General features: G+C 51.0%; 1 protein-coding gene across 1 annotated transcript; it reads right to left on the minus strand.

Moving 5' to 3' along the window:
* Positions 1-3,892: 3,892 nt before the first annotated feature.
* Positions 3,893-6,161, minus strand: LOC127302425 (uncharacterized). Its single transcript, XM_071820377.1, has 5 exons — positions 5,831-6,161; positions 5,263-5,347; positions 5,131-5,184; positions 4,732-5,043; positions 3,893-4,529 (listed from the first exon to the last, which is right to left on the minus strand). Exons 1-5 carry the CDS (start codon positions 6,080-6,082, stop codon positions 3,943-3,945), a joined length of 1,290 nt encoding a protein of 429 aa, XP_071676478.1. The 5' UTR covers positions 6,083-6,161; the 3' UTR covers positions 3,893-3,942.
* Positions 6,162-17,814: the final 11,653 nt, after the last annotated feature.

Below are 17,814 nucleotides of genomic sequence, written 5' to 3' on the forward strand. Positions count from 1 at the left end.
GGCAACCAACTGCGTCGGTTCGTGAAGACAGAAGAAAGATCATAGGAGAAGAAGTAACCAAGCTGCTTGTTGCCGGATTCATTGTGGAGGTCACGCACACAGAGTGGCTGGCCAATCCGGTAATGGTTGAAAAGAAGAAAGATGAGAACCTGGAGGCAAAAGCTCCGAAGGTGTGGCGCATGTGCATCGACTACACCAACCTGAACAAGGCTTGCCCAAGAGATCCTTTTCCTTTGCCACGAATCGATCAAGTGATTGATTCAACTGCTGGGTGTGAGTTGTTGTCCTTCCTGGATGCCTATTCCGGTTTCCACCAAATTCCCTTAAAAAGGAAGATCAAATAAAAACTGCGTTCATTACCCCGCACGGGGCTTATTGCTATGTCACTATGCCTTTTGGGTTGCGCAACGCTGGTGCAACGTACCAGCGCTGTATGCAAAAATGCTTGTTTGATCAAATTGGAAAAAATGTGCAAGTCTATGTGGATGACATCGTGATAAAAACTAAGGTAAAAAACACTTTAATCGATGACATCCGGCAAACATTCGATAACCTAAGGCGGTTCCGGATGAAACTCAATCCGGCAAAATGTACCTTTGGTGTCCCCGCCGGCAAGCTGCTCGGTTTCCTGGTTTCAAGCCGGGGCATAGAGGTTAATCCGGTAAAGATCCGGGCGATAGAAAGAATGGCTATCCCTCGAGAGTTAAAAGATGTGCAAAAGTTTACCGGAAGCTTGGCATCGCTGAGCCGGTTTGTAAGCAGGTTGGGAGAAAAAGCTCTGCCACTCTATGCTCTCATGAAGAAATCTGACACGTTCGTCTGGACCCCTCAGGCAGACGCAGCGTTTAAGGAGCTAAAAACGATGCTAGCCACAGCACCCATACTGGCTTCACCTCTAGAAAGGGAGCCTATGCTGTTATACATAGCAGCAACAAACCGGGTTGTGAGTGTAGTGGTTGTGGTTGAAAGAGAAGAGGAAGAAAAAACCGTCCAGAGGCCGGTATACTACTTGAGCGAGGTGCTCTCCCTCTCAAAACAAAACTACCCTCACTTCCAGAAAATGACTTATGGCGTGTACATGGCCGCCACAAAACTCAAGCACTACTTTGAGGAGCACCCCATGAAGGTGGTGAGTGAAGCACCAATTTCCGACATCATGTGCAACAAAGATGCCAGCGGCCGGATTGCAAAATGGGCGATCCAGATATCACCGTACGTGCCGGTATATGAAAGAAGAGATGCCATAAAATCACAGGCTTTGGCTGATTTCCTTGTTGATTGGGCGGAGATGCAATACAAACCGCCAGATCAGAGGATAGAATACTGGAAGATGCACTTTGATGGATCTAAGCTCAAGGAAGGTCTAGGTGCCGGTGTGGTGCTTACTTCACCAAAAGGAGACCACCTCCGGTATGTTTTGCAAGTACATTTCAGGGCATCGAACAATGTCGCTGAATATGAAGCTTTGATCCATGGGCTTAAGGTCGCAAAAGAAATCGGTGCACACCGGATCATTTGCTATGGCGATTCAGACCTTGTGGTACAGCAGTGCTCAGGAGATTGGGATGCAAAAGACGCCAACATGGCCTCGTACCGGTTTCACGTGCAAAAGATTGCCGGATTCTTCGAAGGATGTGAGTTTCACCATGTGCCGCGAGCAGAAAATGAAGCCGCGGATGCTTTGTCCAAGTTGGGCTCATCTAGGCAAGAAATTCCTCCCGGAATAGCTTTGGCTCACCTAAGAGTGCCATCGATCAAGCCGAGCCCGGAATCAGAATCAATTTTTGTACCAGAGTCACACGTAGTACCCATGGATATCGATGAAGGGAACCCGGGGACTGCTCCGGCAAGCTCGGGGACTGCTCCGGTAGGCTCGGGGACTGCTGTACCCATACCGGAAGAAACGATGCTGGTAGATAGCATGGAGATAGATGCACCGGTGTTTTTGGTTCGAGAAATACCATCATGGGTTAAACCTATTAAGGAATTCCTGATCAGCGGCACCTTGCCGGCTGACGAAAATGAATCAAGGAGGATACAAAGAAGGTCCAAAGCTTACACATTCATCAATGGTGAGGTGTACAAGAGAAGCGTTACCGGTGTCCTTCAAAGATGTGTGGAACCGGAGGAAGGAAAAGAAATGCTTGAGGAAATTCACCAAGGAGAATGTGGGCATCATGCTTCATCAAGGGCTTTGGTAGCAAAAGTATTCCGGCATGGGTTCTATTGGCCCACTGCTTTGGAGGACGCTGAGGAGTTGGTAAGAAAATGCAACGGCTGCCAGAGGTACGCCAAGCAAAACCATACCCCAGCATCCGGTTTAAAGACAATACCGCTAACATGGCCATTCGCTGTTTGGTGCCTTGACATGGTTGGACCATTCAAAACTGCAAGAAGCAGCATGACTCACATCTTGGTCATGGTGGATAAGTTCACCAAGTGGCTGGAAGTAAAACCTATCGCAAAGTGTGATGGGCATACAGCTGTGAAATTCTTGAAAGATGTCATTTTGCGGTATGGATACCCGCACAGCATCATCACTGATAACGGAACCAACTTTGCTCAAGGTGAGTTCAAAAGGTTCTGTGAAGAAAAGAACATCCGGTTGGATTTGTGCTCAGTGGCACATCCACAGGGCAATGGCCAAGTAGAAAGAATGAATGCCTTGGTGCTTTCCGGTATCAAGCCTAGACTCATTGATGCGGTGGAAAAGTCACCGGGATGTTGGCTCGATGAGCTACCATCAGTACTGTGGAGTATAAGAACAACTCCAAACCGGTCTACCGGATACACTCCCCTTCTTCATGGTTTATGGAGCAGAAGCGGTGATACCAACCGATATCATCCATGATTCACCAAGGGTACAGCTCTATACTGAGCAAGAGGTCAAAGAGGCCAGAGAAAACGATGTGGACTTGCTAGAAGAAGCAAGAGAGCTGGCTTTGGCAAGAACAGCCATTTACCAGCAAAACCTAAGACGCTATCATAACCGGAAGGTTAACCCAAGAGTTTTCCGGGAAGGAGATCTTGTACTTCGCCTGGTGCAGCGCACTGAAGGCCGGCATAAGCTTTTGCCACCGTGGGAAGGTCCCTTCATTGTAAGCAAGGTGCTTCACAATGATGCATACTACTTGATAGATGCACAGGAATGGAAGAAAGGAAAGGCGGACAGGTCCGGCGAGGAGAGCAAGCGTCCATGGAACGTAGCTCTGTTGCGTCCTTTCTACTCTTGAAGTGGTGGTGTAAGAAGTTCCTTTTTGTACCTTATATGCTATGAATAAAAGATGCCGGAACCTTGAGTGAATCTCGGGGACTACCCCAACTTAAGTTGCATGTAACTTGTCTATTTTTTCAGTTTACCGGTTGCTTATTGAATGTTTTTTCTTTCCGGTTTAGTAGTGTGCTAAATCCTACCGGAGTCTTCGACTCTGCTGCTGTCCGCAAACCGGCTTCATGGCAAGCAAGATAAACCGGTAGGGGATAAGCACATGAACTGCGAAAAGGGAGAGCAGGAAAGAACAATCTGAAAAATTTAATTAACCCCGGTTAAACCGGTTTTTTGCAAAATTTCAAAGTTATTTCTAAGTTCAAGAAGATGCTTGTTTGGTGAAAGAACCTTGTGCTCATACGCCAAAGAACGCCCAGAGAAGGCAGGCAGAGCCAAGGCAAAAGAACCAAGTATGCATCAAATTGGATGCGGAAGCAATTGAGAAATCTTTGCAGTGCAGGATAAAAGCGGAACCAAAAGCAAAATATGCTAAGGCAAACTCATAAGTACTTAGCTACCGGTATAACTTACCGGCAGGAAATGTTGTAGCACAACCACAGGCAAACTTAAGTTTTACATCATAAGCCCCGGCATTCCGGGGCAGAATTTAATAGATATTGTCTTAAAGCAACAGGACCAACAGATATAATGAGCAAACACTTCAAAGGAAATCATCATGCAGCAGGGGCTTCCGGAGGAGCATCGCCGGCACCAGCATCGCCCAGGACCTCTTCTTCGGCTTCACCCTCCTCCTCGTCGAGATAATCCGTGACGCCAGGAGGGGGAGGGATGAAGGTGCGCATGTCGGCATACTCCGCGATGCGGTACGCGCGATCCTGCCGCTTAGCGGAGAGGATCGGGTCCAGATCCGTTTCTGCGCCTTCGCGCACGCCGGTAAGGGCGTCCAGATTGAGCTCCGGGTACCAGGAGCAGGCGACGCGGAGGGCGGAGTCCGCTCCAGCGCGGGCAGCAGAGCACTGCCACTCGCGGATCCTCCTGCCGGCACCTTTCAGACGGTCGTTGATGAGGGAGAAGGTGTCCGGCACCTCCTCGCCAGGCCATAAAGTCCTGTATAGCTGGGTAGCTACATCAGGGATGTCCGAAAGATTGCGGTCTATGCAGCGCATATGGGACACCCGCGCGTTAAGCGCGACCAGATGGTCCTTGGGCGTCCATGGCACGGTAAGATCCGCTTGGCCTTTGTCCCTGCGCTGCGCGTCGACCTTCTTGACGGCATACCTCTGCGAGTCCGGAAAGAGGCCTGTGCAAAGAAAGAAAAAGCTTAAGGAAAAGAGTCCGGAAGAAAAAGAGACCGGAAGAAAAAGAGACCGGAAGAAAAAGAGACCGGAGAGAAAAGAATCCGGAAGAAGAGAGACCGGACGGAAAGATAGCGGAAACAAAAATGGGGTCGAAGGAAAAAAGGCTCGTATGCAGTAGTCAAAGTGTAAAAGAAAACAACTTACGGAGGGCAAGTGTGTCGGTCTGCAGGATCAGCTGATCGCACTCCTTGTGCCCCTCCTCCAGCCGCGCGGCCTTCTCCTCGGCACCCTTCCGGGCCTTGGCCATCTCCTCCAGCTCTGCCCGCAACACCACAGTGGCATTGCAGGCATTCTCCAGAGCCTCGTCCAACTTGGCCGCTGCGGTCACTTCAGCGGCCTTGAGGGCCTTGGCGTGGTCAAGCCCCAGCTGAATCAACTGAGACTTGAGCTCCTGGTAGCTGGTCTTGAGGGCGTTTAGCTCCTCCTGGTGCTGCCGGCTGAGCTCATCCTTCTCCCCTGTAACCGGAAAAATGAGTGTTAGCAAGGTTACACTAGTAAAACTGAAAAGAAACCAAGTTCAAAGGAGAAAGGAAAAAATAGTACGTTGGGCCGTGGCGAGCTGCTCCTTGAGAGCATCGATGGAAGCTTCCGGGATCACTGTTGAACAGAAATTGTAAATATCACAAGGAAAAGAGGTTTCCGGTAGCAAAGATGCCGGTGAAACGAAAAACTTACCTTGGCACTTGTCGTGTGCCTCAGCGAGCTCCCGGTGCTCCCATAAAAGCTCCTCGAAGAGGGCCTTCCGAGTGTCAGCGGTGACCTGTTCAAGAAAAAGAAGAAATGAGTTAAGTTTTGCGCTAAGAACAAAGTTCTTAACCCGAAACTCGGGGACTGGCAATGCCGGTTTTGCGCGTTTTTAAGATAAAGTTTTGCGCTAAGAACAAAGTTCTTAACTCGAAACTCGGGGACTGGCAGTGCCGGTTTTGCGCGTTTTTAAGATAAAGTTTTGCGCTAAGAACAAAGTTCTTAACCCGAAACTCGGGGACTGGCAGTGCCGGTTTTGCGCGTTTCTAAAGTAAATTATGTGTTAAGGAGAAGATGTTTAACCCGAAACTCGGGGACTGGCAGTGCCGGTTTCACGCTAAAAACTTAAGTTAAGTTTTGCGCTAAGAGCTGCGCTCTCACCACAAAACTCGGGGACTGGGAAGATAGACAAGAGAGAAACCGGCATGAAACTAAGGAAAAGATAAAGCAGAACCGGAAACAAAGAAACCGGCAAAGGTTGAAAGTTAATAGAACATACCGTCAGATTGTTCGTGGAATCGTACCACGCGCTGTCAAGCTCTTTTACGGCAGCCCGGAGCCGCATGAAGTGCTCCTCAGAACACCGATCCCCGACAGGATCAGGTGCCGGCAGCCGATCCTTGCCCATGCCGCGGGTCGCCGGAGTGATGTCCGCGGCGTTCCACTTTTGGGCATACGGCAGGAGGTGCCCCAGGTCCCGGCCTTGGCGCTGGAACTCCGTAATGCGGCCGAGGAGGCCGGTGGCCTTCATGCTGGCGCTTTTGGCAGCCTTGGAGACGTGCAGCACCAAGGGCTGCTGGCCGCCCGAAGGGGCGCTGGAGGCCGTCGCCTTCCCCTTGATGAGCTTGGAGGGCTTGGGCGGCGGCGCGGTAGAAGAGGCCCCGGAAGTCTTAGCCGGCGGCGCGCCAGAGCGGCCTTGGAGGGCTGGGCGCGAGGAGCCTCAGGCGGAGGCATGAGGATGGTGCGTGGAGAAGGGGAGCGCCAGGAGCGTCCCCCGTCTTGGAGCCTTCCGGCGCGGAAGATTCCGGCGCGGAAGTTGTCTTTTCGAGGACGGGAGGAGCAAAAGGCTCCGCCCGCCCGGCAGCTTCTTCTTCTCCGGCGCCGGTGTTGCTGGCGCCGGTGTCTTGGTGTTCCGGGAGGAAGGAAAGATCCTCCTCCGTGCGGTGATCTGACAGTGAAGGGGCCGCACGCCCCGACTTTGTTGTGCCCCCCGAAAGGGAGGCAGAGGTGTTGCCGGCACCAGATGGTGCCGGGCTTGAACGAGGAGGAGGGGTTGAGGTCCTTGCGGATCCCTCAGAGCCCGATGGCCTTGGGCCAAGCTTGAGAGCGGGGCTGAGAAAAGAAAAAGACAAGTGGTTGAGAAGAAGCAACCGGAAAAAGAACTTAGCAAAAAAGGAGGCAAGCCGGAAAATGAAATTACCGGAAGCGGTTGGCATCGCTTTGCGCCCGTAGCGGCGCACGCCCACTTCTTTCTCCCCACGGGCTCCGTCCGGAAGCGCTTGGAGGGAGGAGCATGGCTGGAGCCGGCAGTAGATGCCGGCTGCTTGTTCTTCTGGCCCTGGGCCATGAGTTTGTCCACAAACTCAGTGCCGGCCTCGGCGCGCAGGGGCGGCACGCGCTCGTGGATCTGTGAGTTGGATATGGCTAAGAAGCAATTCGCAAGAAAGCGATAATGGCAAAGTATAAGAAGCCGGAAAAGAAAATACCTCGAGCACAACCAGCTCCTCCGGATTTCCGGTGGGCTCCGGCGGGTCCCGGCCAAGGCGCGCAGCCGGAGTCTTCCCCATCTTCAGATCCTTCCAAAAGATGTAGGGATCCGGGTCGAAGGAGTCAAAGGCACGCTTCCGGAGAGGTCCTCGCGGCTCTGCCTGGATAGAGGGGAAGCGGTCCCTGGCCTGAAACAAGGTAAAAAGATGGTTAGCAAAAGCAGAAACTTACCGGCAAAGACAACCCCAAATTGCGCAATCTCTTACTTCTTGGGTCGGACGGTTAGAGAAACCGAGGGAAGGAGGCCCCATTCCCACGCAAAAGGCATAGCAGTTTGACAAATCTGCTTGGCCTTGAGAACAACGTCTTTCTTGCTGAGAGCGCGGCCTGTGATCTTGGTAGGATCGCCTGGGCCATACATCTCGCTCATCCTATGTGCGCGGCGCTTCCGAGGAAGCACCCGGCGCGATATGAAAGGCCGGATGATATCGTCAGAACAGATGGTGGTCTCCTTCTTCGAGAGGCCAAGAAACGCACTACCCGGTTGGTTTCGGCGTGTTCCGTCCTTGGGTTGTAGCTCAGTTGGTTCTACTGGGGGCCCCGCTTGATATGGAGGAAGATTGATGCGATCAGCGCGGCCGGTGTTCTTCACGTAAAGAAAGTTCCTTGCCAGGTGCGGCAAGACTCGAGGCCGGAAAGCTTAAGAAAAGTGCTCCCTTGGCGGGAGCCGACGATGCAGGGAGCCGCCCTGCCCGGGCGGCTTGGGCTTGGGGATCTCCTTGCCCTGGACGGAGTTGATCCGCAGGTTGAAGAAACGGGCAAACGTCTCACGAGTGGGACGAATGCCGATGTAAGCCTCCATGAAGGTGGCATAACAAGAAAGATAGAAAAGGGCGTTGCCAGGAAGGTGGTGAGGTTGGAGATCGTAGAAATCCAGGAAATCCCGGAAAAAAGTAGAGGCAGGAAGGCCGAAGCCGCGCTCAAAGTGAGCGAGAAAAACAACATGCTCGTCGTCTTCCGGATCCGGTTCGATCTCGTTATCCGGAATCCGGCAGGCAACTCCTTCCGGAATCCTCCGAGACCGGTACAGCCAATCGATCTCAAACTCAGTAACGTAGGAGCCCATCCAGGCTCCGCGGGTGGTTGGGGAAGGCTCCTCGCCGGAAGATTGGCTGGAGCTGCTAGAGGCTTGACCAGAGCCACTGGCCTCTTGGCTACCGGAAGCTTGGCTAAAGCTACCGGATTCTAGGTGGCCGCCGGACTCTTGGGGGTCACCGGATTCCTGCTGGTTGCCGGAATCGGTTTCCATTGGATCTGAGGCCGTAGATTCACCGGGAGAAGGTCTACGGCGCTTGAGAGAAAGAGAAGAAGAGGATGCAGAGGAAGATCCCTCGTCAGACATCGCAAGGATGGGCGGAGAAACAGGAATCCCAAACTTCAACCCCGTGTGAAGATCTACGAGTAAGAAGAAAACCAAAGAAAAGGAGCAAATAAGAACACCAAAGGCTCAAGATCTGGAAAGCAAGCGAACGGCGAGTAAAGCGAAATTGATACCAACCTTGAGCGGCGCGGACGCTGAGGGGAGTGTTTGCTGGCGGTGGAGCGGCTCTGCGGTCGCCGGCGAGCTCCGTCGATGGCGAAGCGGAAAAGCTCGCGAAGAAGCACAAATGCGGCGGACGCGAGGAAGGTGCTGCCAAAGAACTCCGCACGGCGAAGTTCGGCGGAGGGGCGGCGTAAGTTCGCCGGGCGCCGGAGCTTGAACGGGCGACGGCGGACGGAGAGCGGCGGAGGCGCAGAGGCGTGGAGCTCTGTGCGCGAAGGAGAAGAATGCGAAGAAGATGAAGAGGAACGGGCAGTTGCGTTTATATAAGAGAGAGAAAGTGGGCGTGGAACCGCTGGGCCGCGGCGGTTCGCCTCGCGGCCCGCGACGGTTCGCGCCTTGGGCCGCCACGTGGCGGAGGGATACACGCGCGAAAACGGAGGCCACACGGAGGCGCACGCGGGATCCCGAAGAGGTAGTGGGATCCGCTGCGGTGCATTAAATGCGTGCGCGGGAGTCGAAACGATGTGACAGCGGACACTGGCGCGTCAGTTACAGTGCGCATGTCACTGACAGGCGCGGGGCCCGATATATTCTCGACTTCGCCGAGGAAGGAGCAAAGACACGTGGTGCCGGAAAAAAGAGATGCCGGAACGAGCCTTGCAAAGAGAAGAAAAGGAACAAGGGTAAAGGTGCCGGAACTAAGCTCAAGAGATGAGTGACTAAACCGGTATCTTAGAAAGATGAAAACCTGGCATGGTCTGTAGGATAGAATCCTCCAGGCTATACCAGCTTCGGGGACTAATGTTGGGGGGATAACCCCCGGTATGCCAAAGGCATGCCAAACCGGATGGTTTGAGCCATCGAGATACCGGTTTAATGTTCTTGCCGGAAGCCTAGTAGGAATCCGGGAGAGCAAGGCTAAGCCGGTATCCCCAAAGGGGTATGCCGGGACCCGGTATAAAAGATACCGGAAAGGAGAGCCTGTCGGCAGGACTGGTCAAAGATTCTCTTCAGAGCAAGAAGACAAGGATGAGCTAAGCCAAGTAACTTTATTCAGAGCCCTGGCGCCAAAGAGAGAGGTGACGGAGAAAGAAGCCGGGGGACGTCAGCTTCTATGATAAAAGAAGGCCCCGGTGTCATCTATGATTAAAGTAGCTTTGTACAGTAGCCAGTTAAAGTAGCTTTGTACAGTAACTCTGTAAAGTAGTTTGTCCAGTCAAAGATGCCATTAGGGTTTCTTGCAGTGTAAGCCACCCTCTCCCCTATATAAGGAGAGGGGGCAGCCCATCTTCACGGGCAAGTATGTACGCGTGTATGTAGGAAGGCAGAGCCTGTAACTTGTGTGAATCTATGAACATGGTGATCTAGAGGGAGTTCTTCCTTGTGTCTTTCTTCTTCAACCTCTGGCCTTGGCCAAGTTCTTGAGGAAACCATCCGGAATCTCTTCCCACCTGATCGCAAACCCTCCCCCGAATCCTCTTGCGTCCATTCGGCCCCAATCTAAGCCATCCTATGGCATCTGCTCGTTCACCACGACGACAAGTACCAACCAGTCGGCGTTTGTCAAGGGCCGGTCCCTGCACGATAATTTCATGCTGGTGAGACAAGTGGCGAGGAGAATAAATCAGTTTAGGCAGCCGGGTGTGCTCCTCAAGTTAGATATAACACGAGCGTTCGACTCGATCTCTTGGAGCTTCCTGTTTGAGGTGCTCCGGCACATGTGTTTTGGAGAGAGATTCCTAAAATGGGTTGCCTTGTTTCTCAACACGGCGAACACTAGAGTGCTGGTGAACGGAGTGCCCGGAGATAGATTCATGCATGCCAGAGGCCTTAGACAGGGGGACCCCACCTCGCCCATGCTGTTTGTGGCTGCTATGGAGGTGTTGACGGCGGTGATCAAGAAGGCCGTGGATAGGAATTTGTTCACTGGGCTTGCGGGGATATCAGAGCTTCAGCGAATCTCGGTTTATGCCGATGATGTGGTTATCTTCTGCAAGCCGCTGGACACTGAGCTCGAGGCGGTGAAGGCAATTCTACAGGTGTTTGGAGAGGCCTCCGGGCTGCGTGTCAACTTCAGGAAGACCTCAGCCACGCTGATTAGGGAGCAGGACGGAGATGTGGAGAGGGTTGCAGAGACGCTGGGGTGCGAGGTGGTGGGGTTCCCCATCAAGTACCTTGGCATGCAGCTTGCGCTGAGACCCTTGACTAAGGCGGAGTGGCAACCGCTGATTGACCAGGTCATACATTGTGTTCCGGCTTGGCAGCGAGGCATGATTCAGAAATCAGGAAGGCTCATTCTCATCAAATCGGTGATAAGCGCGCGGCCTATTCACCAGCTCATGGTTGCTGAGGCGCCGGCTTGGGTGCTGGAGGAATTGGTCAAATGGATGAGAGCTTTTTTCTGGGCCGGGAAAAAGGAGGTCAATGGAGGGCAATGTCTGGTAGCTTGGGACACGATCTGCAAGCCGACCCAGTTCGGTGGATTGGGAGTAAAAGATTTGAGGCTGCGGGGCTTGGCCCTTAGAGTGAGATGGTGTTGGCTCCGCCGTACGGATCCGTCGAGGCCTTGGCAAGGCCTGCCAGCCTTTAATGATGTAGAAGCCAATGAGGTGTTCCGGAGCCTGGCGAGCTTCGAGGTGGGAGATGGGAAGAGTATTCTATTCTGGAGAGATAGATGGATTAATGGGTGGAGTGTGGATGAAATTGCTCCTGAGGTTGCGGTGCTTGTCCCGACAAGGAGGAAGAATATGAGGAAGGTCGGTGATGCTCTGCATGAGGACGCATGGTTGTCGGATGTTTCTGGAGACCTGTCCATTGAGGGTTGGATGCAATGCACACAGCTTTGGGAACAAATTGGAAGAGTGCCGCGCGAGGAGAGTAGGCCGGATCAGATCATTTGGAAAGGTTCTTCGTCTAGACGGTATTCCGCAAAGGAGACTTACAACATGCTTTGTTTGGGGAGGATTACTTGGGGTATGGCCAAGCCGATTTGGAGTTCCTTTGCCCCTCTCAAGTGCAAGATCTTCGGTTGGCTGGCGATGAAGGGGAGGCTATGGACCTCGGACAGGAGGGCCCGGCATGGCCTGCAGGACCACCCTGATCCCTGTGCCACCTGCCTCCAAGAGGAGGATAATGTGGATCATATTCTGTCACACTGCCCGTATGCAAGGATGGTCTGGTTCGGCTGCTTGAGAAGGATGGGCTCGCAACTCCAGGAGCCGCAGGAGAACACCAACCTGGAGAGATGGTGGACTGAGACGACGAAGAGATTGCGGAGGGAAGACAGGCGAGGTTTTGACACGTTTGTCCTGCTCATTGCCTGGACGCTGTGGAAGCAAAGGAATGCCCGGGTCTTCGGAAACTTAGATAGGCAGCTTTCCACGGCGCAAATCATTGATAGTGTGTTGGAGGAGTTTAGCCTGTGGGAGGCTGCGAGGGAGGGGAGCGGAGAGTCATGTTGCGAGAGTAGGCGTCGAGTTGGGTGGTGTGTGTGGGTTGGCCAAGGGCAGATGTTCGCATCCCCCTCTGGTTTCTTGTAATTGTCGTTGCTTTCTTCTATAAAGATATGGCACGCTGTTCGCGTGCCCGCGAAAAAAAAAACTCACTGACAAATCTGTGTCTCCTTAAAGCGAATTAGAAAAACAAGATATCAAAGAATCGATGTACAGTTAGTATGCATGAGCGCGCCCTATACAACTCACAAATTAATTCACTACATCATCTTAGTGTGTCTCCATTGTCCGGAGTCCGGACTAGTCACACAAGCAGATCAGAAAACCCGATCCCAGCCATCCATTTCCATCAACCTAGTGCCCTAGTGGCCGGGCCCCTTGCGGCTGGACCCAGCCGGCAACCTCGCCATGAGCATCGCCACCGTCTTCCTCGCCTTGTCCACCGCGGCCGCCGCCGCTGGAGGGTACACTGCCAAGTTCACCGCAGCTTCAACCTCCCCCCGGCTGCTCCGCTCAGCCGGTGCTGGCCGCGCTGCCTCGGCAAGGCCCGTGCAAGTGACCATAATGACAACCACGAGCATGACAAGAGCCGCGCGCCGCCCGGACGATGCCATATCAACGAAGGATATCGGACAACTCCCAAGAAACCAAGAATTGGAGGTGGGCTTGGTCTAACCCGACTCCCGGAGCTGAACTCTGAAGAATATTTGAAGGTAGCCGGTGTTGGTGTATCGCCTGAGTTCGCCGGAGTTGTTTGGTTGGTGCGTGAGTGTGTGCAAGTGTATTTATAGAGGTGGTGGAATGGTGGTGTGATGATGGGTGGGTGAGGTTGACGTGTTTGCTGAGCTCGCATGGAAAGGGAGATTCGAGTTCGAGCGCGTGACGAAAAGACGTGTAGATGTGTTGACCAATCGGTCATGGAAAAAGACGAGGTGATGCGACTCGACTTACTCAAGTTCTTGCCTTCTTGGCCGGCAAGTCAAGAAGACTGGCAGATGCTGCTAGCTATATATTTCCAGCCGATCGATCTCGCAGCTACCTTTATGTTGCAAAAAATAAAATCCAAGCAATAACTTGACGTTGCAAATTTGGAATTGTAATGGAGAATTTAAAGGTCAGGATAAAGGGTTTTTCAACCTCCATTTCGAAGAGGAACAAATAGAAGGTTTCTTCTTCAAACCTGTTCCGTTCGGCTATGTTGCTTTCGGAAGAAGAGAAAATGGCGTAAGTGTAATGTCGTCACCGACATTGCCATCCTTTTGCCTGGGTGGCGGAGTTCGCTTTTTTTCAAAATAGAGATTCTTTTCGTCAAATCGTCTACCTGGGTGCTGACAGTAAAGTGGGCGTACGAATCTGAGGACCGGGTCGCTCTTACCAGGAGAACCTAACTCAGATACCGATCGAAAGTTCCACGAGCCTGCATGCCTACGGATCTTGGTCGAGTTTCGTTGGAAAAGGCTTTTCACGTCCGTGTTCCCATAATCCCATCGTCCAACACAGCAACGCGCTAGCTAGCTACGAGATGATCAGTACGTACTACGTACTGTAAAAAAATCACTGGTTCAAGAGAGAATTTTTTTTGTGACATAGTACCTTCCTCCGATTCATATTAATTACTTAATGCTAAAATAGAGTATATTATTATACTACATTCATCTTTTTTCCTTAGATACGTTCTGAGGTTGAAGATTCCCCTTAAGAACAAAAAAAATAAAATAATTGTGGCATCTTCATAGAGTTGTAATCACCATCAAAGTTAATCTTATTAAACTTAATTGACACGGAATTCCAAAGTGCGTATTTTGTCACCATAACAAGTTCCTTTCAGTGCAAATTTGCTAGATGTATATGGTTAGTCATAATTTTTTTTTGATCCAGTGGTCACTCATCCAAGTAGGTTGGACCTTATACCCACCATGTGACGTTGCTACTATTTTTGGTAACTGGCTAAAAGGGTAGACCGTGTGTTTAAATTACTTATTAGGGTGAGAGGATTGCCGTTTTTTGTTGTTGTTTTGTCTATGCAGAAATTACAATGTAGTTAATAATAGAAATTCTGTTCTCATATGTGAGGGTTATTTTTTGTCCAATATGGATGTCATCCTCATCTCCGGATTGGTCTTTCATCATCTTAGGCGTCTTTATAGTTTCTGAAAAAAATTGTTGATCGCGCTTTTTTATATCATTTTATATTTTCTACTATGTTGGACGTATGTGTTTGTGTGCATCATAATCATGCAGAAGCCAAGTGTGACGATTAAACATTTTAAATAATAAAAGGCTTCTTTAGCTTGTATTAGACCCAATATGGGGATTGGTTGCATCTCTACAAGCTTGGATAATGGACATGTTTTGAGTGCTGCAATAAAATGGTCGGTTTTTTCTTTGTTTTGACGGGTCGCAAGGATGGTGTTGCAACCATGTTGAGCAAATTAACAAAGGAATGTTGCAAGTGGAGATTTAATTGGTGGTCCCTGAGAAAACTGCTATACTAGACATCACTTACAAGAAGTAAAGAATCATATATCTGGAGTAATATAATGAGGTAGATCATATACATTTTTCATAGTAACATGAGAAAAATAAGAAGGAAGATATCAAAGAATAAACATGCTATGTGCAATTCGCATCGCATGAACAACCTATATGAACTCACTAACTAATTCACATATTTGCCTACAAAATCTGAATTATTCACACGACCATCTTCAGATCAATCGATCCGGGCTGTCCATCATCCAGTAGCTAGTGGCCGGCCCCCTTGCGGCTGGACCCTGCTGGCAGCCTCGCCACGAGCATCTCCACCGTCTTCCTCGCCTTGTCCACTGCCGGCGCCAAGTATGCCGAGCCGTAGACCTCCCCTTCGCTGCTCCGCTCCGCCGGTGCTGGCCGCGCCGCGCCTGCAAGGTCCGAGCCGGTGACGAGAACAAGGGCCATGAGCAAGGCGAGAGCCGGGCGGTGCACCGATGAAGATGCGGCAGATGCCATATCAAGAACTACCGAGAAGTCAAGGTACTCAGGTGTAGCTTGCGCTTGAACTCTGAAGAAACGTGAGAGTTTGCGACGGTTGGTTGGTGTAGTGTGTTGTGCGTGTGGCGGTGAGGGTTGCAAGCATATTTATAGAGGATGTGGTCTGGTGGTGTGGTGCTGGAGTGATGGGTTGGTGAGTTTGACGTGTTTGCTGAGCTAAGAATGGCCGGTGGAAGGGAAACGGGGACTTCAATGGCGCGTTTGCTGAGCTGATTGCTGAGATCATGAAAAAAAGACGGTGTAGTCGTGTAGATGTGCTGACTCTGACTAATCAGCCATGGAAAAAGACGGGCTGTTGCAATAAGTTCTTGCCTTCTTGGCCGGCAAGTCAAGAAGGCCCGGCAGAGCAGGTGCTGTGCTGGGCATTTCCAGCTGAAATGACATGTGCAAAGTTGAACTTGATAATGGAAAATATTAAGGCCAGGACAGAGGATTCACATAAAAGGTCAGAATCTGTTGCAGCGTGTTGTCTTGGAGAAGAAGAGGAAAGGGCATAGTGAGAATGTGACCACCGGCATTTTGCCACTCAGCACTCCTCCCTGCTTTTGCATATTTGAGATTCTTTTCCATGTCCCGATTGAACCTAAGGTCGAGCCACCGCATTTTAGACGGTAGCCCCCGTATAGGGAACCTCGCATGTGAGCTAGCAATAGATAGATCCAACCACCGTCACCGCTACAAACTGAGCACCTCCATCGTTCGACCTGCTACATTCACAGTTGCACCACCTATAGGGCACCGAGGGAGACGCTATCCGACCAGGAGGATGTTGATCCAGATAATATTCTGCAAGGTCACTCTAGATCATATATGAACAATCGTTATAGTAAAAAAAAATCAAAGGTACTTGGGTGTCCCTATCCTACCGAAAATAGCAAAACAAAGAATAGAGAGCCTTGGAGGACAATTTTGAGAAAAATGTTGAGCAGTTGGAATGAGTTGTTCTCATATGGAAATTTTCTTGTTATTCTAAATGTTGGGATGTCCATGTTTCCTTTCTTCGAAGTACCTAATGGGATTCAGAAAAATAATAGACAATTAGAGATCTAGATATTTATGGCAATGTGATTAACTTAAATGAAAATTTTAGCTAACTAATTGGGGATTATTTTCACGAATAGATAAAGGGGGCTTGAGAGTGGAGGTTGCCGAATAACCTAGAAATATATACTTGGTAAATAGTTGTTCAAGCCATTGAATGAGGATAGCGCGTGGCAAGAGTTGCTTCATTACAAATACCTTCAGATGATGCCAAAACTGACAGCCAAATTTATAGATTATTCGTCTTCGTAAGAACCAAAAATACGCCTTTTTGGTAGAGGTAAAAAACAGGCACGCGCTTTTAGGAAATGTCTAAGTATAGATAAATAATAGTATGGTTACTTATTGAAAGATCGAGATGTCGTCTAGAGGGGGTGAATAGGCAATTAAAAAATCTTATGTATTTGTCTTGTAAGAATGCGGAATTAAACTAATGTTTAGGTTACAAGCACAAACCCTAAATATGCTAAGCTCAACTAAGTGTAATGATAACAACTAGAGCTAAGCAAGATATGCACAAGATATATGTAGCACAAGTGCTAGCAAGATATATGTACTTCAAGCACGATGGCTATCACAAGGAAAGAGAGCTCGGGTATAGAAATAACCGAGGCACGCGGAGACGAGGATGTATTCCCGTGTTCCCTTCCTTTGCAAGAAGGTACGTCACGTTTGGAGGAGTGGAGGTCCCACGAAGGATTCCCCAACGCCACGAAGGCTCACCCTATTCTCCGAGCCACACCCACGAAGGATAATGGTCCTTTCCTTATGGTTAGCTTTTTCTCCACTCCGGAGATGGCAAGCTCCACATCCACTTCACAAGCTCCACGAAGGAGAAGCCCGGGCCCCTTCACAATCTTCCACGAAGAGATCACCGGGACACCAACCAGGCCAACTAGGAGGTCTCCCTCCAAGAGTAACAAGCTCACGATCTCTCACTCGAACTAATCGTGGTGGAGAGCTCAACACTATGCAATGATGCAAAGCAAGAACACCAAAGGTGTTCAAATCCTTCACACTCAAATCCCACACAGGCAACGAATGCTAGGAAGATATTAGAGAGGAAGAACAATGGGGAAAGTTAACAAAAGACTCCAAGATCTAGATCCAAAGGGTTCTCCTCACTTAGAGGAGAAATTGATTGGTGGGAATGTAGATCTAGATCTCCTCCCTCAAATCCTCAAGAATGGGCAAGAATCATGGGAGGAATCAAAGGGGGAAGCTAGTTCTTGAAATAGCAACAATGGAGGTGAAGAAAGGGAAGAACTAACTCAGCTCAAGGTGGAAGAAGGCTATTTATAGCTAAAGGGGAAAAATAACCATTGGGGGAAAAGACGGAAAAACGCACAGGAAATCGCCAGAAAACGGCCCAGCCGGCGGCCCAGCCGGCCGACCGGATCAGGCGCTGAGGAGGCTAGCGCGCTGTCCGGTCGGGCCGGCCCACAGGCCGGTCGGGGCAGCAGGCCGCGCCGAGCGAGCGGGCCGCGCCGGGGAGAGCAGGCCGTGTGGGGGAGGTGGCCCAGTAGGGAGGCGCCCGGTCGGGCCGGGGCGCAGGCCGGGCAGGCCGGCGGCCACCGGCTCCTAGGCCAACCCAGACCGGATGCCCCACTGGAGGCGGCCCGGCTGGCTCGAGCGCCAGGTCCGGTCACCGACCGGGTGGGCCGGTGGCTGGGCCGGTCGGCCGGCTGGCCCCTTCCCCCTTTTCTTTTT

This window comes from Lolium perenne, chromosome 5 (genome assembly GCF_019359855.2).
Source record: "Lolium perenne isolate Kyuss_39 chromosome 5, Kyuss_2.0, whole genome shotgun sequence".
Taxonomy (NCBI): domain Eukaryota; kingdom Viridiplantae; phylum Streptophyta; class Magnoliopsida; order Poales; family Poaceae; genus Lolium; species Lolium perenne.